This window comes from Hippocampus bargibanti, linkage group LG07 (assembly GCF_051943395.1).
Source record: "Hippocampus bargibanti isolate YZ-2025 linkage group LG07, ASM5194339v1, whole genome shotgun sequence".
Lineage (NCBI taxonomy): Eukaryota > Metazoa > Chordata > Actinopteri > Syngnathiformes > Syngnathidae > Hippocampus > Hippocampus bargibanti.
In genome coordinates this window covers 2,897,269-2,924,424 of record NC_142740.1, presented here as the reverse complement: position 1 = coordinate 2,924,424, position 27,156 = coordinate 2,897,269, and the positions used below count along the sequence as shown (strand labels likewise).

At 39.6% G+C, this 27,156-nt stretch overlaps 1 protein-coding gene across 2 annotated transcripts in view; it reads right to left on the bottom strand.

Annotated features, from left to right (window-relative positions):
• The window catches only part of notch2 (notch receptor 2), an 85,104-nt gene that overhangs the window by 34,921 nt on the left and 23,027 nt on the right, over window positions 1–27,156 (bottom strand). Inside the window, exons 1-11 of one of the 2 annotated variants that reach the window (XM_089000739.1) lie at window positions 26,739–26,761; window positions 15,517–15,791; window positions 14,495–14,702; window positions 11,463–11,596; window positions 8,576–8,698; window positions 6,757–6,990; window positions 5,213–5,368; window positions 3,829–4,014; window positions 1,966–2,079; window positions 1,765–1,878; window positions 1,431–1,664 (exon numbers count right to left, since the gene is read on the bottom strand). In XM_089000739.1, coding sequence (XP_088856865.1) covers window positions 1,431–1,664; window positions 1,765–1,878; window positions 1,966–2,079; window positions 3,829–4,014; window positions 5,213–5,368; window positions 6,757–6,990; window positions 8,576–8,698; window positions 11,463–11,596; window positions 14,495–14,702; window positions 15,517–15,791; window positions 26,739–26,746 — 1,786 coding nt within the window. In that variant the 5' untranslated portion in view covers window positions 26,747–26,761. Of the gene's footprint in view, window positions 1–1,430; window positions 1,665–1,764; window positions 1,879–1,965; window positions 2,080–3,828; window positions 4,015–5,212; window positions 5,369–6,756; window positions 6,991–8,575; window positions 8,699–11,462; window positions 11,597–14,494; window positions 14,703–15,516; window positions 15,792–26,738; window positions 26,762–27,156 lie in introns of those variants that run through there. The other variant, XM_089000738.1, reaches the window with a different exon arrangement.

Sequence of the window (27,156 nt, the reverse complement as noted above, 5' to 3'; positions counted from 1 at the left end):
AAACGCATAATATAAAGTAATAAGAAACATAATAAAATGCTTCATACGAAAATAGCAATTGGCATATCCTGATTAGCAATACAGTAAGTTGGCCTCCAGGGGGCAATAAAAGCCAATTTTGTATTTAAAAAAAAACAAAATGAATAAACGCCCTGAGCAGGAAGTGAAAAAATGTGGACAAACTAGTAATTCAGCAAAAGTCAAATACATTCTGCGTGTGTCACACCATGACCAAGCTAAGTCGTGAGTGCGATAAGAAGTCAACTTTTAAGAAGAGGAACTTCACCAGGAGAGGAAGTGTGAATCTGACAACTTTGGAAAGTGAAAATGAACTACAGTACTCTACATTTGGTCAATTTGGAATATTTTCAGCACACGGTGCCACGTGAATCACTTGCACAATGTACATATTTCAATGTTCTGGTTTGGGGGAGTGGGGTGTGGTTAAGTGCCACCATACTTGACTTATGCAGCCAGCGTTGCATTGCAAGATGCAATGCACATGTCTCAGACTTGTGTAACCTGATACAGTGATACCTTGGCTTACGAACTTAATTGGATCCCAGACAGAGTGTAGAAGGCAAAAAGTGTGTATCCCAAAAATTAATTTCCCATAGGAAACCATTAAAATGAGAATAATCCGTTCCCGGGTTCCCATAAAACATAGTTTTCTACTTTTTAATTTTCTAAGCCTTAACTCTACACAAAATATACCTTATTTAATGTATAATAAATGTGCTACGATATTATAATTAAAGAAATAAACTGTACTGTATAATAAAGTTGTTTTATTGACATTTGTGATGGTCGTTGATGGTTTGATGGAATGGAGTGGCCGGTTTCATCAGCATTAAACACTTGATGAGGAACGTAGCCTTCTTCTTTCACCATCTTGAGGAATGATCCCTTGTAGGTGCTTTCGCTGCGATAATTTTACCTTGTTCCTCATCAATTGTGTTGTGTTTAGCCGGGTTGATAGCTTTTGTCATCAAGTGTACAGATGACTTGTGCGGGTTGTTTGTTGTTTGCCTGATTAATGGGAATTTTAACCTTGCAGTCTACACTCTGCCTGTGAACTATCAAAGTTGAAACTCTCTCACTGTCGTCTGCCTGTCTCTTTAATGTTTAAACCACCTGCCCTGACTACTGCGTTCTTGACCAATCACGTGGCTTTAACCGAAGACTGGGGGCGAGGAATAGAGGACAAAATTGCCATTTTGTTCTTAGAAGAACGGGCTCGTTTGCGAACGACACATCACTCATTGAGGCAACTCCGTGTACGAAAAAAAGTGCGTATGCCAAGGTAAAATGTTCATAAATTTAACGTTCGTAAACCGAAAAGTTCGTAAGCCAAGGGGTTCGTAAACCGAGGTATATTTAACCCTCATGAGCCCGCCAAGTGAACAAAATCAGGTTTGAAATAGATTGACCTGCAGTCCCGGGTGGGCAGTTACACTGGTAGGCGTTAACCAGGTCGATACAACGTCCTCGATTCTGACAAGGGTTGCTATGGCACTCCTGTACTTGGATGTTGCAGATGGAGCCGACGTATCCCGGGTCGCATTCGCAGGAGAAGGTGGCGATTCCATCCTTACACACGCCGTGGTGACATGGCTCGGGCTGGCAGTCGTTGATGTTCTCTTCGCAAAGAAGACCCGTGAAGCCTGATAGGGGGAAAAGTATGTTGTGATTGATGGACTCCATTTTAGGTGGTTTTTTTTGGGGGGGATGAGTCAGTGCGGGAAATCAGTCTGGAGCTCCGACCTTCAGCACATTCGCAGTCGTAGCTGTTAGGTCGGTCGATACATTTGGCTCCATTAAAACAGGGCGTACTGGAACATTCGTCAATGTCTATCTGGCATGTTTCTCCACTGAAGCCTGAATTCATAACCAAAAATAGATGAGCAATTTTAAAAAGCTTTTTTTCCCCTCCATATTTGTCACACATTTGATGTGTTTACCAACCTGCTGGGCATTCGCAGACAAAGCGGCTGACCTGGTCCAGACATTTTCCCTGGTTCAGACAGGGGGAGCTGAGACATTCGTTCACCTCAATCTCACAGTGGGTGCCCTCAAATCCTACAGGGAGTCACAAAAAAAAAGATAATTATTATCATGTAAAATGGTTGTCATCATTTTCATTCCTCCAACTCATAAAATACCGTATTTTCTGCAATATAAGGCGCAAAAGCTGCCTTATAATCCAGTCCGCTTTATACCGATTTACCGGGTTCCGTTCCGACAAAACGGTCATAAGTCAAAACGGTCGTAAGTCGAAATCCATACGAAATGGCCGACGCGAGGTTTATACGACAGGATGGATAGTGCATGATGTCAATCTATTGTTTTTAAAGCAACGTTTTCTATTGAATACACATAAATAACGCGATGGTGAATCGTTGTGTGTTGCACCAAGACTACTATTTGATACTAGTTGACACAAATTCCCAGCAGACAAATCAGCCCATTTCCAACGGAGCTTGGGCGCCATCTCGTGCATTTTCTGGGACGCTACATTGGTGTTATTGATGGCTCGAATTGATATGGGAGGACTTCTTAAAAGGACAACCGACGTCACTTTTTTGTTTCCTAACTGACATCAGAAAAACGTTTTATATCATCTAAAATACCCAAAACACGCAGTATGATATTTTTATTGAAATGCAAAACACCAATAAAAATGACTTAAAGTGTCCAAAATCTGCAAAAAATTGAGCTGCGAATTGGGCATTTTCAGAAAGTCCCGCCCTCAGTTCGTGACGTCACACCAAGACGTCTTGCATTGCTGGAGAATCAAAACAATGGCTTCGTATTCAGAGAATATGCTTTCTTGTTACTCATCCAGTTATGAATATGATTCAAATAGTTCTGAAGAGGAAAGCATAAATTTTTGCAATCGATTAAGAATTTATTCTGCGTCATTTTGAGGCAACATTTGGGGGAAATGGATCACCAAAAAAGAGGGAGAAAATGGCGACCGAGCTCCTGTGAGGAATTAATCAACCTGTTTCCACAGGCTGATAAATTCCTTATAAGGAGCTTGGTTGCCTTCTTCTGGCTCATTTTGGTGCAACATGACGTTTTCAGACCAAACAAGCACAGCAAAATGCATTGACGTGATGGAAGGACTGCTACAATGTGTCCTTTTTTTTCGGTCAGGGGCGTTCCTTCAGTGACGTCACGTACGGACTCGTCACCAACTCAAAAACAAGACTTCCGGAATATTCAGTCTTAAAACGTAAAATATAGCTAGATGCAGTGGAATCTTTGTAAAATACGCTCAGTAGAAGTCATTTGAAGCCATTTTACAAATTATGGACACAACTTGTCCGAGGGCGTCGGTTGTCCTTTAATCGATTGCAAACATTTATGCTTTCCTCTTCAGAACTATTTGAATGATATTCATAACTGGATGAGTAACAAGAAAGCATCTTCTCAGAATCGGAAGCCATTGTTTTGATTCTCGAGCAAGGCAAGACGTCTTGGCGTGACATCACGAACTGGGGGCGGGACTTCCTGAAAATCCCAATTCGCAGCTCATTTTGTTGCAGTTTTATTGGTGTTTTGCATTTGTCTAAAAATATCAGCCTGCGTGTTTTGGGTATTTTAGATGCTATAAAACGTTTTTATGATGTCAGTTAGGAAACAAAAAAATGGTGTCGGTTGTCCTTTAAACAAATGCATAACACCGGAGAAATAGGAGAGCTATTTTTATTCGCTAGTACTTGGTACAAAAAGATAAAACATTTCCCCATGCCGACAATAAAAGATAATGCCTCCAGGTAAAATAACAACTTGATAAACACGTGTCCAAAAAAAAAAGCTCACCGGGCATGCAGATGCAAGTGTAGTCGCCAATGCGATCCAAGCAAGTGCCGTCATTCTGACAAGGGCTTGATGCACATTCGTTGACATCCTGTTCGCAGCGCGGCCCGGCGTAACCTCTCACGCAGTTGCACGTGAAGGAACCATCTGTGTTCACGCATTGACCGCCGTGCTCGCAAGGGTTGCTTCCTGAGTGTGGAAAAGATGGAGGAGAATATTAGAGACCCATATTAAACAATCAATTCTAATATTTATTTCATTTTTTTCCATAAACGTTCCGTCATTTTATAAAAAAATTGCAGTTTATGGAGGAGGATTTTTTATTTATTTTATTTTTTTTGTCCAACCAGATTTCAGCTAAGATGTGTTGCCATGAAAATCAAATCTGCCCAAGAATCAGCCATGTTGGCCGCTATACCTTAACTCATTCACTGCCAAGCGATGTGCTATAATAATAATAATAATAATAATAATAATAATAATAATACATTTCATTTATAAGCGCCTTTCAAAACTCTCAAGGTCACTTACCTAGCTCGCTATTTTCTATCTGGCTAGCTACCTAGCTAGCTATCTATTAGCTATCTATTATCTGTCTAGCTGGCTATATATTGGCTATCAAGCTAGCTATTAGCTAGCTGTCTGGCTAGCTATTAGCTATATATTAGCTAGCTTCCTATGTATTTGAGTTACTTCCGGGTTGAGTGAACGCTGGCGCGTGTGGCTGCCGCTGCTCGCCCACAGAAAAACTTATCCCGTGACTGTAAAGTGACCTTGAGAGTTTTGAAAGGTGCTTAGGAATGAAATGTATTATTATTATTGTTATTATTATTATTAACAGTCACAGATTTCGTCGCTAACTCAAAATGAAAAAGGTTTATGCTAAATTGCGAAGCGGGAATGAGTTGAACTACAAAATGTTAAAAAATTGCAAACCTTGGATTTATTCATCAATATTTTAGCACTGATTTTGCTAAATGCTTACCGATTTGCCGTTTGTATCCCCAGGCCAAAACCACGTGTCATATAAAAATATGACTTTGGAAACTTGATAGCTTAATATGTACGGTATGTTTGGTTGGCGGTACAACAGACAAGGTTTCTTCAGCCATCATCTGTACCTCTCTGAAGGTGTTGGACGTTTCGCTTCTTATCCAAGAGGCTTCGTCAGCAAATGAAATTTTTGCTAATATAGGGCCAGAGCTACCAACAAAAATTGTGTTCGCTGACGAGGCTTCTCGGGTGAGTAACGAAACGTCAGACACCTTCAAAGAAGTACGAATGACGGCTGAAGAAACCTTTTCATCGTTTGGTTGGCGGGTTTCCCCATAAGGGAACAGGTACCAAAATCTCCACCCACCACCGGTGTACAGAACATTTTTCTCACCGATGCTGCACTCGTCTCGATCGACATTGCAGGTGCTGCCGACGTAACCCGGCGGGCAGTTGCAGTTGAACATGCCGCTGATGGGGTTGGTGTCACACTGGGAGCCCTCCCTGCAAGGATTGCTGATGCAGGCGTCGTCTATATGGCAAAGTAAACCTAAAAGTGGGGGAGAAAGGGGATGATTTGAGGAGGCCCGAACAGATCATAATAACATCATAAAAGTCCCAGAATAATAAAATGAGATTAATGTGACATTCGCATCGTTATAATCTATCTTCAGACGGCGGCAAGCTTGTCAGCTGTGTGTGTGATCACATGAGCCTGATTCCTATGCGGCATGGTTGCTTGCTCGGCCTTAGGGTAGACAGCATGGCGACAGTAGCAAAATAAAATCAACTATATTTGGAAAATAACATTTCTGGTTTGACCTGTTCCACAGATTGCAATCGCCAACGTCTCATAACCTTTCAAAGGCAAAACACTGGCGTTATTCTTTCTTTTGACGAGTTACCGTTACTCACGACTACTATGGGGAAGCTCGTTTTTACTAACAGTCATACAGTGATACCTTGGCTTACGAACTTAATTGGTTCCCAGACAAAGTGTGTAAGGCGAAAAGTATGTATCCCAAAAATTTATTTCCCATATGAAACCATTAAAATGAGAATAATCCGTTCCCAGGTCCCCATAAAATATAATTTTCTACTTTCTAATTTTCTTAAAATTACACAAAATATACCTTATTTTATCTATAATAAATGTGCTAATATATTATAATTAAAGAAATAAACTGTACTATGTAATAAAGTCGTTTTATTTACCTTTGTGATGGCTTGATGGAATGGAGTGGCCGGTTTCATCAGCATTAAACACTTGATGAGGAACGTAACCTTCTTCTTTCACCATCTTGAGGAATGATCCCTTGTAGGTGCTTTCTCTGTGATAATTTTACCTAGTTCATCATCATCATGTGTTCTCATCATCATCAATTGTGTTCTGTTTAGCTGGGTGGATAGCTTTTCACATCAAGTGTACAGATGGCTTGTGCGGGTTGTTTGTGGAGCCTGATTGATAGAATATTTTAACCTTGCAGTCTACACTCTGCCTTTGAACTATCAATGTTGAAACTCTTTCACTGTCGTCTGCCTGTCTCTTTAATGTTTAAACCACCACCCCTCACTACTGCCTTCTTGACCAATCACGTGGCTTTAACCGAAGACTGGGGGTGGGGAATAGAGGACAAAAACAGTCGACAGACATTTTGTTGTGAGAAGAACAGGCTCATTCGCGAACGACACATCACTCATTGAGGCAGCCCCGTGTATGAAAAAAAGTTCGTATGTCAAGGTAAAATTGTCATAAATGTAACGTTTGTAAACTGAAATGTTCGTAAACCGAAAAGTTCGTAAGCCAAGGGGTTCGTAAACCGAGATATCACTGTATATGTTTTTTTGATCATTTCCGATATGGAAATGAGCGAAAACTATTTGTCAGTGTGGTATTTATTTATTCAAATGAGAGACGAGATTTTGTGTTTGTCTCACCCGTCTTTCCGTGAGGGCAAAGGCAGATGAATGAGGCGACGCGATCGATACACGTGGATCCTTGGGTGCAGGCGGCAGTGGTGCAGTCGTCGATGTTTTCCGAACAGTCGGGCCCGCTCCAGCCGTTGACGCATACGCAGACGTAGCCGCCGGCCAGGTTGTTGCAGGTGCCACCGTTCTGGCAAGTATTGGGCTGTAGACGACATTCGTCCACATCCTCTGTGCAATGCTGACCTGTTAAGGGGGGAAGCGTAGGGAAAGAATCTGTTGAAATGATGTACAGGGGTGTTTTTTTTAACATCCATTGAACAAGATAAATTCTCATACTGTATTTGTTCTCTGTTGCTATATCAATTTTGTTATGACAGCAGAAAAAAAATAATTGGCACTGCCCTACCCACTATCGAGGACTTGCACGCTGCAAGAATCGAAACAAGGACGTGGAAACATCCTACTGGACCCTGCGCACCCTGCTCACCACCTTTCCCAGCGACTCCCCACAGGAAGGCGCTACCGATCCAAATCCAGCAGACAGTTAAACGGCTTCTTACCCCGTCGCCATTAACTCTCTAAACAGTAACCCAAATATAATTGTATAGTGCCTCTTTGTAATTTTTTTTATGATGATACTAGTGCAGCGTGTTCTACCAGAGACAAATTCCTTGTGTGTTCTACATACTTGGCCAGTCAAGATTATTCTGATTTTACCTGTCATGTCAATCTGATCTTCACAATCCGTCATGCTAGCCTGGATAACATCAGCCATATTTGAAATAATAATAATAATAATAATAATAATAATAATAATAAAAATAATAATAAATTTCATTTCTCAGCGCCTTTCAAAACTCTCAAGGACACTTTACAGTCACAGGATATTTTTTTCTGCGGGAGAGCAGTGGAAGCCACAGGCGCCAGCGTTTACTCAACCCGGAAGTAACATAAAGTAGAGAAATAGATAAAAAAATGGATACATACATAAATAAATACATGGATAGAGACATATATAAATAAATAGCTGAATTAATAAATTGGTGAATAGATATTAATATAAATACATACATAAATAAATGGGTGAATAAATAAATGGATCGATACATCAATAAATGCATAGACAAATAAATAGATGAATAGATAAGCAAATAAATTAATGGATATATAGATCAATAATAATAATATATATATACATAGAAAAATAGATGACTAGATAAACAAATAAAAAATGGATAGATACATATAAAAATAAATAGGTGAATAAATACAGTAAAGTCTCGTTATATCGATATTCAAGGGAGTCCGAAAAAATATCGATATAACCGGGACTATCGATATATCCGATATCGATATAACGAGACTTTACTGTATATAAATAAATGGATAGATAAATAAATGGATAGATACATCAATAAATACATAGATAAATAAATAAATGGATAGATACATAAATACGTAGATCGAAAAAATAGATGAATAAATAAATAAATAGGTGAATACAGATAAACACATACATAAATAAATCGATAAATAGCGGGCAAAAAGATTAGCACGTTGCTATGACGACCACTCACTCAGAAATGTATTCTTAAACCAGTTAGCCTTTGATGATGTCAGTCATGATTCATGTTACAGCAAAACAATTCAAACAACAGGTTGCTTGTATACTTGGCAACTTGGTCACGTTCAATTCAGGAGAAGCAACAAAGTGAAAGAGACGAATGAAGATCCGGCAAACGGCTGTCATTCTCACTCATGCCCAAAATATCACAGCAACATTACAAACACAGCCCGTCGCACAAGGGGCACATCAATTCCCTCTTACCCGTCCACTCTGGAGGGCACTGACAGTTGTAAGTGTTGACTCCATCCATACACGTGCCACCGTTTTCGCACTGATGACCCGGGCAGTCGTCGATGTTGTTCTCGCAGTTGGTATCGTTGAATCCTGGAAGGGCGTACAGAGGAAGGGAATATTTGTCAATACATTTTAGTTTTTGCACAATCAAGACATGACATCATGACATAAAACCTTCGGAACCTGAGAGCAAATTGTGACACTGAAATCTATCTATGTTATCTACAGTCTCTATCTACGGTATCTACAGTCTCCATCTATGGTATCTACAGTATCTATCTACGGTATCTACAGTATCTATGTATGGTATCTATCTACGCTACCTATCTACAGTATCTATCTACGGTATCTATCGACACTATCTATCTACGGTATCTATGGTATCGACAGTACCTATCTACTGTATTTACAGTTATCTATCTACAGTATCTACGGTATCTACAGTATCTATCGACAGTATCTATCTATGGTATCTATCTACGGTATCTACAGTATCTACGGTAGCTATCTACGGTATGGACAGTATTTATCGACAGTATCTATCTACGGTATCGACAGTATCTATCGATGGTATCGACAGTATCTATCAACAGTATCTATTTACAGTATCTATCTACGGTATCTACAGTATCTATGTATGGTATCTATCTACGCTACCTATCTACAGTATCTATCTACGGTATCTATCGACACTATCTATCTACGGTATCTATCTATGGTATCAACAGTACCTATCTACTGTATTTACAGTTATCTATCTACAGTATCTACGGTATCTACAGTATCTATCGACAGTATCTATCTATGGTATCTATCTACGGTATCTACAGTATCTATCTAATGTATCTACGGTAGCTATCTACGGTATGGACAGTATTTATCGACAGTATCTATCTACGGTATCGACAGTATCTATGTATGGCATCTATCTACGCTACCTATCTACAGTATCTATCTACGGTATCTATCGACACTATCTATCTACGGTATCTATCTATGGTATCAACAGTACCTATCTACTGTATTTACAGTTATCTATCTACAGTATCTACGGTATCTACAGTATCTATCGACACTATCTATCTATGGTATGTATCTACGGTATCTACAGTATCTATCTAATGTATCTACGGTAGCTATCTACGGTATGGACAGTATTTATCGACAGTATCTATCGACGGTATCGACAGTATCTATCAACAGTATCTATTTACAGTATCTATCTACGGTATCTACAGTATCTATGTATGGCATCTATCTACGCTACCTATCTACAGTATCTATCTACGGTATCTATCGACACTATCTATCTACGGTATCTATGGTATCGACAGTACCTATCTACTGTATTTACAGTTATCTATCTACAGTATCTACGGTATCTACAGTATCGACAGTATCTATCTACGGTATCTACGGTAGCTATCTACGGTATGGACAGTATTTATCGACAGTATCTATCTACGGTATCGACAGTATCTATCGACGGTATCGACAGTATCTATCAACAGTATCTATCGACTGTATCTATCTATGGTAGCTACAGTATCTATCGACGGTATCGATAGTATCTATCGACAGTATCTATCTACGGTATCAACAGTATCTATCGACAGTATCTATCTACGGTATCTACAGTATCTATCGACAGTAAATATCTATGGTATCGACAGTATCTATCTACGGTATCGACAGTATCTATCTATGTATCGACAGTATCTATCTACGGTATCGACAGTATCTATCGACGGTATCGACAGTATCTATCAACAGTATCTATTTACAGTATCTATCTACGGTATCTACAGTATCTATGTATGGCATCTATCTACGCTACCTATCTACAGTATCTATCTACGGTATCCATCGACACTATCTATCTACGGTATCTATGGTATCGACAGTACCTATCTACTGTATTTACAGTTATCTATCTACAGTATCTACGGTATCTACAGTATCGACAGTATCTATCTACGGTATCTACGGTAGCTATCTACGGTATGGACAGTATTTATCGACAGTATCTATCTACGGTATCGACAGTATCTATCGACGGTATCGACAGTATCTATCAACAGTATCTATCGACTGTATCTATCTATGGTAGCTACAGTATCTATCGACAATATCTATCGACGGTATCGATAGTATCTATCGACAGTATCTATCTACGGTATCAACAGTATCTATCGACAGTATCTATCTACGGTATCTACAGTATCTATCGACAGTAAATATCTATGGTATCGACAGTATCTATCTACGGTATCGACAGTATCTATCTATGTATCGACAATATCTATCTACGGTATCGACAGTATCTATCTACGGTATCGAGAGTATCAATCGACAGTACCCATCCATCTATCCATTCATCCACCCATCCATCCATCCATCCATCCATCCATCCATCTACCTACCTACAGTCTCTATCCATCTATACCTTCAACAGAAACTCAACAACAGTAGAACACTGAGCTGTATTCTGTGTAATAACTACAGGAGGGGCACCCCACCCGCCCCACAGTGTATTCAGGTTGACGGAGAGGGGTTGAATGGAGGCCGAGATGCCACTTATGTAGACAAACGTCTCGTGTACATAAGAATTATGACATGCCTCGATAGTGTGGAAATAGCAGTTGCATGTTTTTTTTTTGCGGCGTCCACTCGCTGATTGTAGCGGAGTGACAGGACAGTGTGTTGAATACAAAACAGGAGGAGGAGATGATTGTTTGTATCTCAAACAATGCAATGCAACATCTTGTATCGCTTTGCTTTGCTGTAAAAAAAAAAAAATCCTGACACCAAACACGAGAAACTAAAACGTGTTTTCGTACATTTCCTGCCTTACCTGGAAGACAATGACATGAGTAGCTGGTTTCCGAACTCTGATGGCAAGTGCCTCCGTTCAGACACGGCGACGGTGAGCAAGGGACGTACGAGCTCTCGCAGTGTCGACCCGTGAACCCGGCACCGCAAATACATCTGTGGAAGTAAAACTTGCTCGGTCGGCAAAAAAACACTTTTTTTGAAGTTGAGTTCTCACGGTTGGATTGTTATACGCCAATTCGTTCCCATGGCAAGGCACAGATTTTTAAGCAGTTGTTTTATTTTATTTTTACTTTTTTCTGGGGGGGATTACATATAAAGATTCTTTTAGACAAGTCTGAATTTAACTGTGTAAAAATGTATTATAAAATTCATGCTAATTTATGCTCACCCGATGGGGTTAGAATTGTTAGCATTAGGCTAGAGGACTTTGGTTGCATATAATTTTATAGTTAAGATAAATATTTTGGCTTTTAAATGTCGTGTGACAATAAAAATCTATATGAAATGTGTTTCAACAATGTGCTATAAAATTAATGCTAATGTATGTTCATCCTATGGGGTTAGCATTGGTAGCATTAGGCTAGCGGACTTTGGATATAATTGTATAGTTAAGATGACTATTTTGACTTTTAAATATCGTGTGACAATAAAAATCTAATTGAAATGAGTTTCAACAATAAACTATAAAATGTACGCTAATTTATGTTAACCCTATGGGATTAGCATCGTTAGCATTAGGCTAGGGTGCTTTGGTTGAATATCATTTTATGGCTTGGTTGAATATTTTGGGTTTTAAATGTCATGTGACAATAAAAATCTAATTGAAATGTGTTTCAACAATACTATAAATTCATGCTAATTTATGTTCACCTTATGGGTTTAGCATAGTTAGCATTAGGCTAGTGGACTTTGGTTGAATATCATTTTATGGCTTGGTTGAATATTTTGGGTTTTAAATATCATGTGACAATAAAAATCTAAATGAAATGTGTTTCAACAATGTGCTATAAAATTAATGCTAATGTATGTTCACCCTATGGGGTTAGCATTGGTAGCATTAGGCTAGCGGACTTTGGATATAATTGTATAGTTAAGATGAATATTTTGACTTTTAAATATCGTGTGACAATAAAAATCTAATTGAAATGAGTTTCAACAATAAACTATAAAATGTACGCTAATTTATGTTAACCCTATGGGACTAGCATCGTTAGCATTAGGCTAGTGGACTTTGGTTGAATATCATTTTATGGCTTGGTTGAATATTTTGGGTTTTAAATGTCATGTGACAATGAAAATCTAATTGAAATGTGTTTCAATAATGTACTATAAAATTCATGCTAATTTATGTTCACCTTATGGGTTTAGCATAGTTAGCATTAGGCTAGTGGACTTTGGTTGAATATCATTTTATGGCTTGGTTGAATATTTTGGGTTTTAAATATCATGTGACAATAAAAATCTAATAGAAATGTGTTTCAACAATGTACTGTAAAATGAATGCTAATGTATGTTCACCCTATGTGGTTAGCATTGGTAGCATTAGGCTAGCGGACTTTGGATATAATTGTATAGTTAAGATGACTATTTTGACTTTTAAATATTGTGTGACGATAAAAGTCATATTGAAATGTGTTTCAATAATGTACTATAAAATTCATGCTAATTTATGTTCACCTTATGGGTTTAGCATCGTTAGCATTAGGCTAGTGGACTTTGGTTGAATATCATTTTATGGCTTGGTTGAATATTTTGGGTTTTAAATATCATGTGACAATAAAAATCTAATAGAAATGTGTTTCAACAATGTACTGTAAAATGAATGCTAATGTATGTTCACGCTATGTGGTTAGCATTGGTAGCATTAGGCTAGCGGACTTTGGATATAATTGTATAGTTAAGATGAATATTTTGACTTTTAAATATCGTGTGACAATAAAAATCTAATTGAAATGAGTTTCAACAATGTACTATAAAATGTACGCTAATTTATGTTAACCCTATGCGACTAGCATCGTTAGCATTAGGCTAGTGGACTTTGGTTGAATATCATTTTATGGCTTGGTTGAATATTTTGGGTTTTAAATGTCATGTGACAATAAAATCTAATTGAAATGTGTTTCAACAATACTATAAATTCATGCTAATTTATGTTCACCTTATGGGTTTAGCATAGTTAGCATTAGGCTAGTGGACTTTGGTTGAATATCATTTTATGGCTTGGTTGAATATTTTGGGTTTTAAATATCATGTGACAATAAAAATCTAATAGAAATGTGTTTCAACAATGTACTGTAAAATGAATGCTAATGTATGTTCACCCTATGTGGTTAGCATTGGTAGCATTAGGCTAGCGGACTTTGGATATAATTGTATAGTTAAGATGACTATTTTGACTTTTAAATATTGTGTGACGATAAAAGTCATATTGAAATGTGTTTCAATAATGTACTATAAAATTCATGCTAATTTATGTTCACCTTATGGGTTTAGCATAGTTAGCATTAGGCTAGTGGACTTTGGTTGAATATCATTTTATGGCTTGGTTGAATATTTTGGGTTTTAAATATCATGTGACAATAAAAATCTAATAGAAATGTGTTTCAACAATGTACTGTAAAATGAATGCTAATGTATGTTCACCCTATGTGGTTAGCATTGGTAGCATTAGGCTAGCGGACTTTGGATATAATTGTATAGTTAAGATGACTATTTTGACTTTTAAATATTGTGTGACGATAAAAGTCATATTGAAATGTGTTTCAATAATGTACTATAAAATTCATGCTAATTTATATTAACCTGATGGGGTTAGCATCGTTAGCATTAGTCCAGTGGACTGTGGTTGAATATAATTTTATGGCTTGGTTGAATATTTTGGCTTTTAAATATTGTGTGACAATAAAAATCAAATTGAAATGTGTACCAACAATGTGAAATTATGACAAATGTTTCATACGTCACTCATTGCGGGTTGTTCCGGAACATTTCCGCAATGATGAATGTATACAACCTATATTGAGTCGGTTCAAATGTGTCAACGATTCTCACTTGTAGGAGCCTGGGGTATTGACACACATTCCTTCATTCTGACATTTTGAGGGGTAGGCGACGCATTCGTTGGTGTCATTGAGGCAACGGAGTCCCGCATAACCGGGTGGGCAGGAGCAGATATAATGGCCGCCTGGAAGAGCGCGGCATGAGCCGCCGTTGGCGCAGGGGCTTGACAGGCAGCTGTCTTCATATTCGCATCGCGGTCCTAAAAAATGGGAGGGGAAGAGAAGACATTTTATTGACGTCATTTTAGCAACACGTCTGTGTAAGCTCTCAGTCGTACAGGAGTGGTCCATCGATGAGAAGGTTTCTTCAGCCGTCATCTGTACTTCTTTGAAGGTGTCGGACGTTTCGCTTCTTATCTAGTGGGCCTCAATCTGCGGTACATATGCACCTAAAAGCTAGCAACTACTCATTTGACGACAATGAGGTTAAAATCTTAGCGAAAGAAAATAGATGGTTTGAAAGGGGAATAAAAAGAATCTATTTCCATAAAACAGCAAAACCCTTCACTAAATCGGCACGGTGGGGTGAGGTTCAATTTGGATCGTTCCTACAACTGACTTCTTAGGCAACATGGGCTTAGTTATGCTGATGAGGTGATACCAGGTCAATAGGCATATAGGCCAGCCGTAGACCCCATACTCAGGCAGGACAATAGAAGCAATTAGTGTAGCCGCAGAGAGTAGTCCTCTGCTCCCCCCAACCTGAGAGCAGGGATGAATCATCGCAGAGTCTGGCCCCGCCACGTCTGGACAGTAGGGATATATATAATAATATAGAGAGAGAGAGCCAAAACTACCAGCAAAAGATTTGTTTGCTGACGAATCCTCTTGGATAAGATGCGAAACGTCCGACACCTTAAAAGAAGCACAGATGACGGCTGAAGAAACCTTCTCATCCATTTTAGCAACATCTGAAAACTTTTTTACCAAAACTGTCATTTTTTCAGGATGAACAACAACCAAAAGTGTTTACAAAGCCTACAGAAACCCAAAACCAAGAAGGCTTTCTCTTACCTGACCATCCTCGGGCGCACTTGCAAGTGTATTTGTCAAGAGAGAGCAAGGTACATGTGCCTTTGTTGGCGCAAGGGTTGTTGGGATAGCACGTAGAGTTCTGCGGAATCTGGCAGTGCTCTCCAACGAAGCCGAGAGGGCAGACGCAAGTGGCGCTGCCCGGTACGGGTACGCCGGCCAGCATGCCCACGGAACAGTTCCCGCCATTCGAGCAGAAGGTGGGATGACAGGGGTCTTTATGGTGGCAGTATTCACCCAGGAAGCCCGGCGAGCATCTACATGGGAGATTCAAGAAAATAGTATGAACATCTACAACCCCAAGTAAGTTTTGTGTCGTGATAATTTGCCAAGACTGATGAATTTGCTTCCCCCCCCCCCCCCCCCCCCAAAAAAAAACAAGCATGATAGTTTTGATTTTTCTTGCGGGGGTGCTGATAAAGTGCTGGTCAGACCTCTGGCAATGTTTTTCCCTTCCGCAAGGGGGAGCAATTGCCTTTTATAACAATAACAATAACAATACGTCATTTATAAGCGCCTTTCAAAACCCTCAAGGTCACTTAACAGTCAAAGGATAAAGTTTTTCTGTGGGTGAGCAGCGGCAGCCACATGCGCCAGCGTTCACTCAACCCGAAGTAACTCAAATAGATAGAAATGGACACATAATGGACACCAAATAAATAGCGAATAGATACCCAGATCGCCAACAGCTAGCCAGCTTACAGCCTGCCAGCTACACTGCTAATAGCTAGCCAGCTAGCTAATGGATAGCTAATAAATAGCTTTTGTATATGTTAGCGCTTTAAAGCTTCAGCTGTTGTTGTCAGCGCGATATAAATCAATGTTTTTATTGTATTGTATTTTGTTCAACTGCCCCCATTTCGATCTCAGATAATTCTACACCCATATCACTTAGGAATTAACTCTTATTTTTCTGATGGAAAATGAGAGTCGAAAGCTGTATTAAATGTTTATGTCGTCTTAAAACTCAATATTCTCTGGGTCCTGCAATTTGAGTGAAAATGACAAAAACCCTGGCACTGGAGTGGACACATTTTTGCACATGGTCTGCCAGTGAATGAGTTAATACATTTATAATAATAATAACAATACATTTCATTTATAAGCACCTTTTAAAATTCCCAAGGTCACTTTACAGTCACAGGATACGTTTTTCAATGGATGAGTGGCGACAGCCACACGCGCCAGTGTTCACCCGGAAGTAACTCAAATAGATAGAAAGCCTTGCATGCCTTGCACGCTGGGTCCAAGAGGACATTAATTTCATCTGTGCAGTATGTCATGCATATTAGCATATTTGACAATAAAGCTGACTTTAACTTTGACTAGCTAATATATAGCTAATAGCTAACCAGCTAGATAGCCAGATAGATAGCTAACAGGTAACTAGATAGCTAATATATAGCCAGCTAGACAGATAGCCAATAGATAGCCAGCTAGGTATCTAGCTAGGTAGCTAGGTAGCTAGCAAATAGCTAGCTAGCTAGCCATATATATACATATAAGCTGGCATCGTGTGTAAAACCAACATTGCTCAATGTATGATTTTTTTTCTGGCAATTACGCAACACAAAAAAAGTTCACAAAGGATCACACGAGGAACAAAGTTCTCAGTGAAACTTTGTATTCTGTATTTCTCCCTGGGTGACAAGACCTTGCCAACTGTTTCATTTTGTCACAAACAAATTTACAACAGTTTCCTGAGAGAGCCCGCATTGTTGTCGTGTGTCGCCGGCGCGCCGCCGACACACTGTCATGGGACTCTGGGCCATTGAGCAAAGTGCTGCCTCCTTACAATGGGCCCCTATAAAACGTGCCTCCCCAAGACGGGCTCAGGTAACATGCCTGGAGAACCCGTATAGAAAATAGGCCACAGTGGCTTTCACAAAAAAAAAAAAAAAAAAAAAAAAAAATCACTGCACTGCTGTTGAATATTTTTTTTTTAAAGGTCAAAGCTTTATTGTCAAATACAGTGATACCTCGGTTTACGAACACATTGGCTCACGAACTTTTCAGTTTACGAATGTTACATTTATGACAATTTTACCTTGGCATACGAACTTTACCTTGGCATACAAACTTTTTTTTGTACACGTAGCTGCCTCAATGAATGATGTGTCGTTCGCGAACGAGCCCGTTCTTCTAACAACAAAATGGCAGCCGACTGTTTTTGTCCTCTATTCCCCGCCCCCAGTTTTCGGTTAAAGCCACGTGATTGGTCAAGAACGCAGCAGTGAGGGGAGGTGGTTTAAACATTAAAGAGACAGGCAGACGACAGTGAGAGAGTTTCAACTTTGATAGTTCAAAGGCAGAGTGTAGACTGCAAGGTTAAAATATCCCATCGATAAGGCTCCACAAACAACCAATCTGTACACTTGATGCAAAAAGCTATCAAACCAGCTAAACAGAACACAATTGATGAGGAACTAGATAAAATTATCACAAAGAAAGCACCTACAAGGGATTATTCCTCAAAATGGTGAAAGAAGAAGGTTACGTGCCTCATCAAGTGTTTAATGCTGATGAAACCGGCCACTCCATTCCATCAAGCCATCAACGACCATCACAAAAGTAAATGAAACGACTTTATTATCCAGGTCAGTTTATTTCTTTAATTATAATACCATAGCACATTTATTATATGTAAAATATGGTATATTTTGTGTAGTTTTAAGGCTTAGAAAAGTAGAAAATTATGTTTTATGCGGACCTGGGAATTGATTATTCTCATTTTAATGGTTTCCTATGGGAAATTAATTTTAAAATAAATTTTAATTACCACTCAGCGGTGACCACTAACAGTTACAAAACCTAAAGAAACTAACTTTGAAAGTCCAAATTTCATTGTGTCGCTAACGGAAAAACAGGAAGTTAGCTTCCCAGAATCGAAAGTGTCCGAATTTTTTTCAAAAACGTCTTGTCCTTCTGGTTCCAAAGCCCTGAGAGAGTAGTTAGCCATTTAGCCTCGGGACGTAGCGCTCCAGCCTGTGGCAAACAGACAAGGCTGTGCATGATTCGCATTATTGTTAGGGAGTGGTGTCTCGGCGGGGAGGAAGTATTCTGTCAATGGATTCAACATATGCCACATTATTCTACATTGTCATACACGACGTGAATCGACGCGTATACGCAACGGAATGGCGGCAGACAGGGTCTTATATGACCGTTCCCCTCGATGGGATTCTTTGTCTTTTTCGCTCGCAGCTTTCTGTAGCCCTTCGTTACCTCTTTCTCACTCCTCCACCTCGCACTTTTGGCCCACTCAAGGTGTCAGGTTTCCGCAGCTGGTTCACATTAGCGCCCCCATCTTGCTAGCTAGCGCACACACATATACACACACACACACACTCCTTCTCCCTCATGCTGACCTCAAGCCTGTAGCGGCTGGCCGCGTGCGGTTTCACTGAGCAAATGGTTGAATCTCACAAATATCATCTCGCTCGCTAATTTCTTTGCTAATTCGTCTACCAGGCGGCTAGCGTCCCAGCCACCATTTGTGCCAATTTGTGCTTAAGAATGAATGACTCTTTGTGTCTTTGTGTTGACATATTATTTGTTATTTAGTTTTTTTAGGGGTATATATTTATATAAGGCCAGAGCTCCCAGCAATTTTTAGTTCGCTGACGAAGCTTCTCGGATGACAAGCGAAACGTCCGACACCTTCAAAGAAGTACAGATGACGGCTGAAGAAACCTTTTCATCGCTATTTTTTGTTGTTGTTCTTTTGACTTCAAGATGGCTGCCTTTCCAGCAGGGCCTGTATTTTGTATTTCTACTTCTTTCTTTCCTTTCTTCTTTCTTTCATAGTTTTGCTTCTGGGAAATGTAAATGTCTCCACTGCGGGGCTAATAAAGGTCAATCCAATCCAATCCAATTGACCTTCCACCCTCCCCTCCAACAATTCTCCAGAGTTCAAGCTTCAACGGAAGACCTTCCAACCCCTAATCTAGTCTCAAAGAACCCTAATAACTCCATCATGGCTTGCCCCTGCGGCTATCACAGTAAAGCAGTGTCTTGAGTGCAAAGGGGGAGGGTATAAATCGGATCACCTTTCATACCACAAATGCGTCTCTACCTGGACAAAAGTCTGTTCAATGTACCATGGCCCTGTGTGTGCGTGTTTGAATGTCAAAAGTCAAGCGCATCATCCATTACTAGCTTTATCGAACGCGTACTCACGGACAAAATGGCTGCTTTGGTGAACCAAAGTCGCCCCCCCCCCCCTGTTCCTCTGCGATATAAGAACATCAGCGCCTTTGTTCGCGAAGTTCCGAGTAATTTACTGTCGATGTTATCACTACGCTAGCTCATTTGTATCGTCACGGTATGCAGTGTGTGTGTTAAAATCATCTATATTACCAAGTATATAGAACACACAAGGAATTTGTCTCCAGTAGAACACGCTGCACTAGTATCATCATAAAAAAATTGCAACAAGGCACTATACAGTTATATTTGAGTCACTGTGTATAGAGTTAATGGCTCGGGCGAAGAAGCTGTTTAGATGTCTGCTGGATTTGGTGCGCATGAATCGGTAGCTGGAAAAGGTGGTGGGCAGGGTGCGGAGGGTCCAGTCGAATTTTCTGCGCCTTTGTTTCGATTCATGTAACAATATATAAGCGCAACAACGATGCCAGACGGCACCAGGAAGTAACATAAAGTTAAAAAAAAGCATACATACATACACACAGCTTGGAGTTGGTCTTCTATCTACAGTAAAGTCTCGTTATATCGATATTCAAGGGAGTCCGAAAAAATATCGATATAACCGGGACTATCGATATATCCGACCCTGTTTGCATGTAATTTTCTCTGTGCGTGCATAGAAATAGTATCGATATAACCGGGACTATCGATATATCCGATATCGATATAACGAGACTTTACTGTATTATTACTGTATCTATTAGCTAGCTAGTTTTCTATCTATTTGAGTTACTTCCGGGTTGAGTGAACACTGGCGCGTGTGGCTGCCGCTGCTCACCCGCAGAAAAAATATCCTGTGACTGTAAAATGTCCTTGAGAGTTTTGAAAGGCGCTTATAAATAGATCGTATTATTATTATTATTATTATTATTACTATTATTATACATGGCAAATATGGAGGAACAACCCCTAACAAATAAAATCACTGAAAAAAAAGCCATCCGAGTAGCGAGAAAAAGAAGTCAAAATAGGGTGGAGCCCACATTTGGCTCATGTGGTAAAATGTCAGACTTATTTTTTAGTGACATGCTTCAAAAAGACTCCTCTAAGAAACTGCGGTCCACAATATAGGACCTCAGCACGATGTTTAGTCATTATCTTGTCCATGTGGTTATAACGAAGCCTAACTTTAGACCTTGCAGCCTTTTGAACAGTCATTTTCTTCCTTACAAATTTCTGTCAAAAAATACACTCAGCAAAGCAGCTTTGTTGTCGTGCCACTTCAGTAGACGGCAGTTTGCAAAGTTTTGAAAGAGTGGATGACGACTACAATGTACAGTGATACCTCGGTTTACGAACCCCTTGGCTTACGAACTTTTCGGTTTACGAATGTTAAATTTATGAAATTTTTACCTTAGCATACAAACTATTTTTCGGGATACACACGGAGCTGCCACAATAATAAGACATTTTTTTTGGTCCTCTATTCCCCGCCCCCAGTCTTCGGTTAAAGCCACACGATTGGTTAAGAACGCAGCAGTGAGGGGAGGTGGTTTAAACATTAAAGAGACAGGCAGACGACAGAGAAAAGTGACAAAATGGATATGAAACAGTGACATTTGGACTCGTTTCAACATTGATAGTTCAAAGGCAGAGTGTATACTGCAAGGTTAAAATTCCCATCAATGAGGCTCCACAAATAACCCGCACAAGCACTCTGTGCACTTGATGCAAAAAGCTATCAACCCAGCTAAACAGAACACAATTGATGAAGAACAAGGTAAAATTATCGCAGAGAAAGCACCTATAAGGGATCATTCCTCAAGATGGTGAAAGAAGAAGGCTACGTTCCTGTGTTTAATGCTGATGAAACCGGTCACTTCATTCCATCAAGCCATTAACGACCATCACAAAGGTAAATAAAACGACTTTATGATACGGAACAGTTTATTACTTTCATTATAATACCATAACACATTTATTATACATAAAATATGGTATATTTAGTGTAGTTTTAAGGCTTATTTAGTAGAAAATTATGTTTTATGGGGACCTGGGAACGGATTATTCTCATTTTAATGGTTTCCTATGGGAAATTAATTTTTGGGATACACACTCTTTGCCTTACACACTCTGTCTGGGAACCAATTAAGTTCGTAAGCCAAGGTATCACTGTATACTGACACAACTTCCACCCCCTACACGGAGTTACTTTTGGCCCGCCTTGTCATCATCGGTGAGTGACGGGAAGAAACTGTCACTGTGGGCCGGTTGCTACATTCCGCACTGTCTTCTTACTAGTCTGGCAGCAGCCTGATATGAACTGACTCATTACCATTTTACGACTTGTTTGTTTGCTTTTTTTGTGAATGGGCGTGAGTGTTTAAAATTCAACAGACCAGGCTCCAGTAACAGATATTTAGAATACCTCCGTTTTCAACCATAATCCGTTCCAGAAAACTGTTCGAAAACTGATTTCTTTGAAAACCAAAATAGCACATTCTATTATAATCAATGTACTGTTTTTTAATCCGTTCCAAGTCTAGAAAACACCATTTTTAAAAGCACTTTTTAAAACTATTTTACAACTGCTTCTGATTGATGAAAATAAGCAACAGTTTCTCCACTTTGTTTGTTCTCCTTTGTTTGCTGACCAGACAAGATCCTTCAAACAAATCACTGATTTTCTATTGCCTTTCTTTTTTAGAAGGCTGCCGCTGGTCGATTTCACATCCCAAACTCCTGTGTCATATTTCACAATCAAATCTTTCTTAATTTTATAGTTTTGCACATTATTTTCTTCTTTTCTTCACCACGTTTACCACTTCCTAACTGACATCAGAAAAATGTTTTATAGCATCTAAAATACGCAAAACACGCAGGCTTTATGTTTTCCTTCTAATTTCGCTATCAAGACGGATCAACACGATGTTTTGAAAACAAAGTACCCAAAATGCATTGTGTGTCGCTTTCTCGCTCAGGGGCGTTCCTTCAGTGACGTCACGTCAGGCATCGTTATCAACTCGAAAACAAGACTTCCGGAATATTCAGTACGAGTCTTAAAACTATGCTATATGCGGTGGAATCTGTGTAAAATACGCTCAGTAGAAGTCATTTGAAGTGATTTTACAAATAACGGACACAACTTGTGTCAGTTGTCCTTTAAAGGCTTTCTGATTCTGACCAGTCACAACTTATTTGTTTGTATTTTCGACATATTTTCAAGAATGTTTTTTGCTTTGACTTCCCCTTTTAATGTCGTGGTTGGGGGATTTTACTCCATTATACAGATAGAAAAGTTACATTCAACACGAATGAACACAAATTGTTTGGTTTGGATTCATATTTCATAGATTGCGACATAAATTGCTACGATAGTGCCAAAACGGGTAAATCCCTCTAAATGTTGACAAAAGCCAAAGGCTACAAGAAAAGTAGTGCAAGGATAATAAGTCGAGTTCAGCGACGTCCTCGGGCATCTCCGCCTCCAATGAAGGGGGCTCAGCCATGGATGAATGAGTGACAGTCTGATGAAAGCAAATTATAGTTCCTCCCCACAGTTCTTGCCTTGACCCCTCCCCTAACCCCCTATTCACTTCGCTTGTTGCTCTCTCATCAGTAAGAATTTGTGCTCTGGGGTAGTTCTTCTCAGATTACCTGAAAGGAGACATCTTCTTTTCTTTTCACCCTCTTTTTTCCTCTCTATTCCCCCCACAGGCAAATTCTGCCTGTCAGATCAAAAAGCCAGCAGGTCTACACAAAACAGACATTCTCCCCCCTACATTTTTTTTTTTACTGGAACCTGACAGTGACCGAGATGGGGGGAAAAGCTGCACTGCGTAGGAGGTACACCTTGTTTAAATCATCACCCACGTTGGTTAACTCAGCAGCTCATTTTCCATTCGAGCGTTCTAAATTTTCCAGCAGAGCACAAAGCAATCGCACAATGCGTCTTGTCTTCATCGCAACGTGGCGACTAGGCGCCGAGTATGATCGGTATGTGGCAATCTGTCACCTTTCAACGTTTAAGGATGGCTGCGTGTGAGTGGCACAATGCATGCCATAGTTAAGTCCTGCTTTTTTTTTACCTTGGGCGACTAGCAAAAATGAAACCTTTTCTTCTACAGCAGTACTTTGAAACTGTCATGAATCCTTCATTTCATCTCAGCTGGGTCACTGTACTGCTCTATACTTTGGAGTCAGTCATTAAACACCTCTAGTTGGTTCAAAAAGCTTCTTAACTGGAACCCCCGAGAGGGAGCATATACAGTATGTCCCATTCAGCTTCCTGTATGCATGTTAAAGTCCTGCTAGTTGTTTTCCAATCTTTTCATGATCTAACCCTGTACTTTGAAACTGTCATGAATCCTTCATTTCATCTCAGCTGGGTCACTGTACTGCTCTGTACTTTGGAGTCAGTCATTAAACACCTCCAGTTGGTTCAAAAAGCTTCTTAACTGGAAACCCTGAGAGGGAGCATATGCTGTATGTCCCATTCGGCTTCCTGTGTGCATGTTAAAGTCCTGCTAGTTGTTTTCCAATCTTTTCATGATCTAACCCTGTACTTTGAAACTGTCATGAATCCTTCATTTCATCTCAGCTGGGTCACTGTACTGCTCTGTACTTTGGAGTCAGTCATTAAACACCTCTAGTTGGTTCAAAAAGCTTCTTAACTGGAACCTCCGAGAGGGAGCATATACAGTATGTCCCATTCAGCTTCCTGTATGCATGTTAAAGTCCTGCTAGTTGTTTTCCAATCTTTTCATGATCTAACCCTGTACTTTGAAACTGTCATGAATCCTTCATTTCATCTCAGCTGGGTCACTGTACTGCTCTGTACTTTGGAGTCAGTCATTAAACACCTCTAGTTGGTTCAAAAAGCTTCTTAACTGGAACATCTGAGAGGGAGCATATACAGTATGTCCCATTCAGCTTCCTGTATGCATGTTAAAGTCCTGCTAGTTGTTTTCCAATCTTTTCATGATCTAACCCTGTACTTTGAAACTGTCATGAATACTTAATCTAATCTCGGCTGAGTCGCTGCACTGCTCTGTACTTTGGAGTCAGTCATTAAACACCTCCAGTTGGTTCAAAAAGCTTCTTAACTGGAACCCCTGAGAGGGAGCATATACCGTATGTCCCATTCAGCTTCCCGTGTGCATGTTAAAATACTGCTAGTTGCTTTCCAATCTTTTCAAGGTCTTACCCTGCCTTACCTATCCATCTGTACGCTCCAGCGTTGGGGAAAATAGTTTTTTTTTGTAAATTAGTTGATATTTCAAAGTTTGTTTGTAAACGACATCTCCTACGTGAGAACCTAAACGCCAAATATATAAGTGCTTTCATTGTATGGTTGAGTCATTGCTATTCCACTTCAGTCCTGGGATTGTTAAGTTGTTGAAGAAGACTGAATACCAATGCCAAGAATTAAGCAAACAATTAAACAAACAATGGCGCCACGCTCCCTCAGTACACTTTGTGACTAAAAAGTTGAAATCCATCCAATTCACCTCCGCCAAGCTGGAAATAGACTAAGATGGTCATTCGGAAACACATACCCTGTTGTGAAAAATGTACGCGGATACGCCATACGAAAAATGAGCAGCATACTGAGCAATTCTGAGATGACTTTCACGGATGCTATACAGGACACATACCTTTGTCATCACACCCAGACTTGATGGCTTGTAGTGACACTGGTTGGGCAGCTTTTTTTGAAACCCTGCCTGAAAAGGCGATCTGGCGAGCTTTTGCTCTTAATCGAACATTCTTGCTGTCCAAAATGCCATCTTTAAGCTTGCAAGTTCAGGTTCAGGGTCAGGGTTTTCATGATAAAAAGCAAATGTATGAGCATAGGGCTAGCATAGGGCTAGCATAGTGCTGTGTTTTTTATTTTTTATTTTTACTGAATCAGAATTATCTTGATTGGCCAAGTGTGTAAAACACATCAGGAATTTGTCTATGGTACTACAAAATACACACATATCGCAATAACAAACAACTATGATAAACAAATACAGTAAAGTCTCGTTATATCGATATTCAAGGGAGTCCGAAAAAATATCGATATAACCGGGACTATCGATATATCCGACCCTGTTTGTATGTAATTTTCTCCGTGCGTGCATAGAAATAGTATCGATATAACCGGGACTATCGATATATCCGATATCAATATAACGAGACTTTACTGTAATACAAATATTTCACATTTAATTTCTAAGCACCTTTCAAAACAAAACAAACAAAGACATGTCATATAAATATCAAAGTTGTAATGAATGCCTCCGAAGACGAATTTTAATGTTGTCAATTGCAAATTGATTACCGTATTTTCCGCACTTATACGGCACCCCTAAAAACGCGCTTTTTTTTTTTCAGAAATTGACCATGTGCCTTATAATCCAGTGGAAAAAGTTTTAAAATGTCATTCATTTTATAAAATAAAGGCTATCACATTTTATTCTATCTTCCTAAAGTCTGGAAAATACGGACATTGAAGATGGTCTCACTGTCTGATTGTACATAATGAATGTTAAGCAACTTCCCATAGAGGGCGTCATGTACAGTCACTCACTCATCTTCACACAAAAATGTTCAACCAGACCGTGAAATTTCATACGAAATTAAACGAGTTTAATGCTAGCATGTAATGCTAAGAATTAAGGAAGATTCGTTTCACCGATTTAGACATTCAACTAAGCACGTGTTGTCGTGTATTGTCATGTCCTGTCATTCTGACTACTTGAGACGGATTACTTTCCTCGTCTTCAATGTTGCTTTTGTGATCGCTGCGGGACAGATTTTCTATGGTGTTGCTGTCTGGCAATTCATTCTCACTTGTATTTGAGGTGCGGCTTCAGCGGAAGGAAGATGCCGGAGTATTACCGTTGTCGTCGCCCGCGGTTTTGGTTTTCACCGTATTGTATTTGTCTTGTCTGTGCCAGAGGTACTTATGGTTAGTTTTTTTGCATGCAAGTACAGTGATACCTCAGTTTACGAACCCCTTGTCTTATGAACTTTTCGGTTTACGAACGTTAAATTTATGAAAATTTTACCTTGGCATACAAACTATTTTTCGGGATACACACGGAGCTGCCACAATGGGTGATGTGTCGTTCGCGAACGAGCCCGTTCTCCTCGGAGAAAATGGCAGCCGGCTTGTTTTTGTCCTCTACTCCCCGCCCGCAGTTGTCGGTTAAAGCCACGTGATTGGTCAAGAACGCAGCAGTGAGGGGATGTGGTTTAAACATTAAAGAGACAGACGGACAACAGAGAGAGAGTGACAAAATGGATAGAAAACAGTGAAATTTGGACTCGTTTCAACTTTGATAGCTTAAAGGCAGAGTGTAGACTGCAAGGTTAAAATTCCCATCAATCAGGCTCCACAAATAACCCGCACAAGCCATCTGTACACTTGATGCAAAAATCTATCAACCAAGCTAAATAGAACACAATTGATGAGGAACAAGGTAA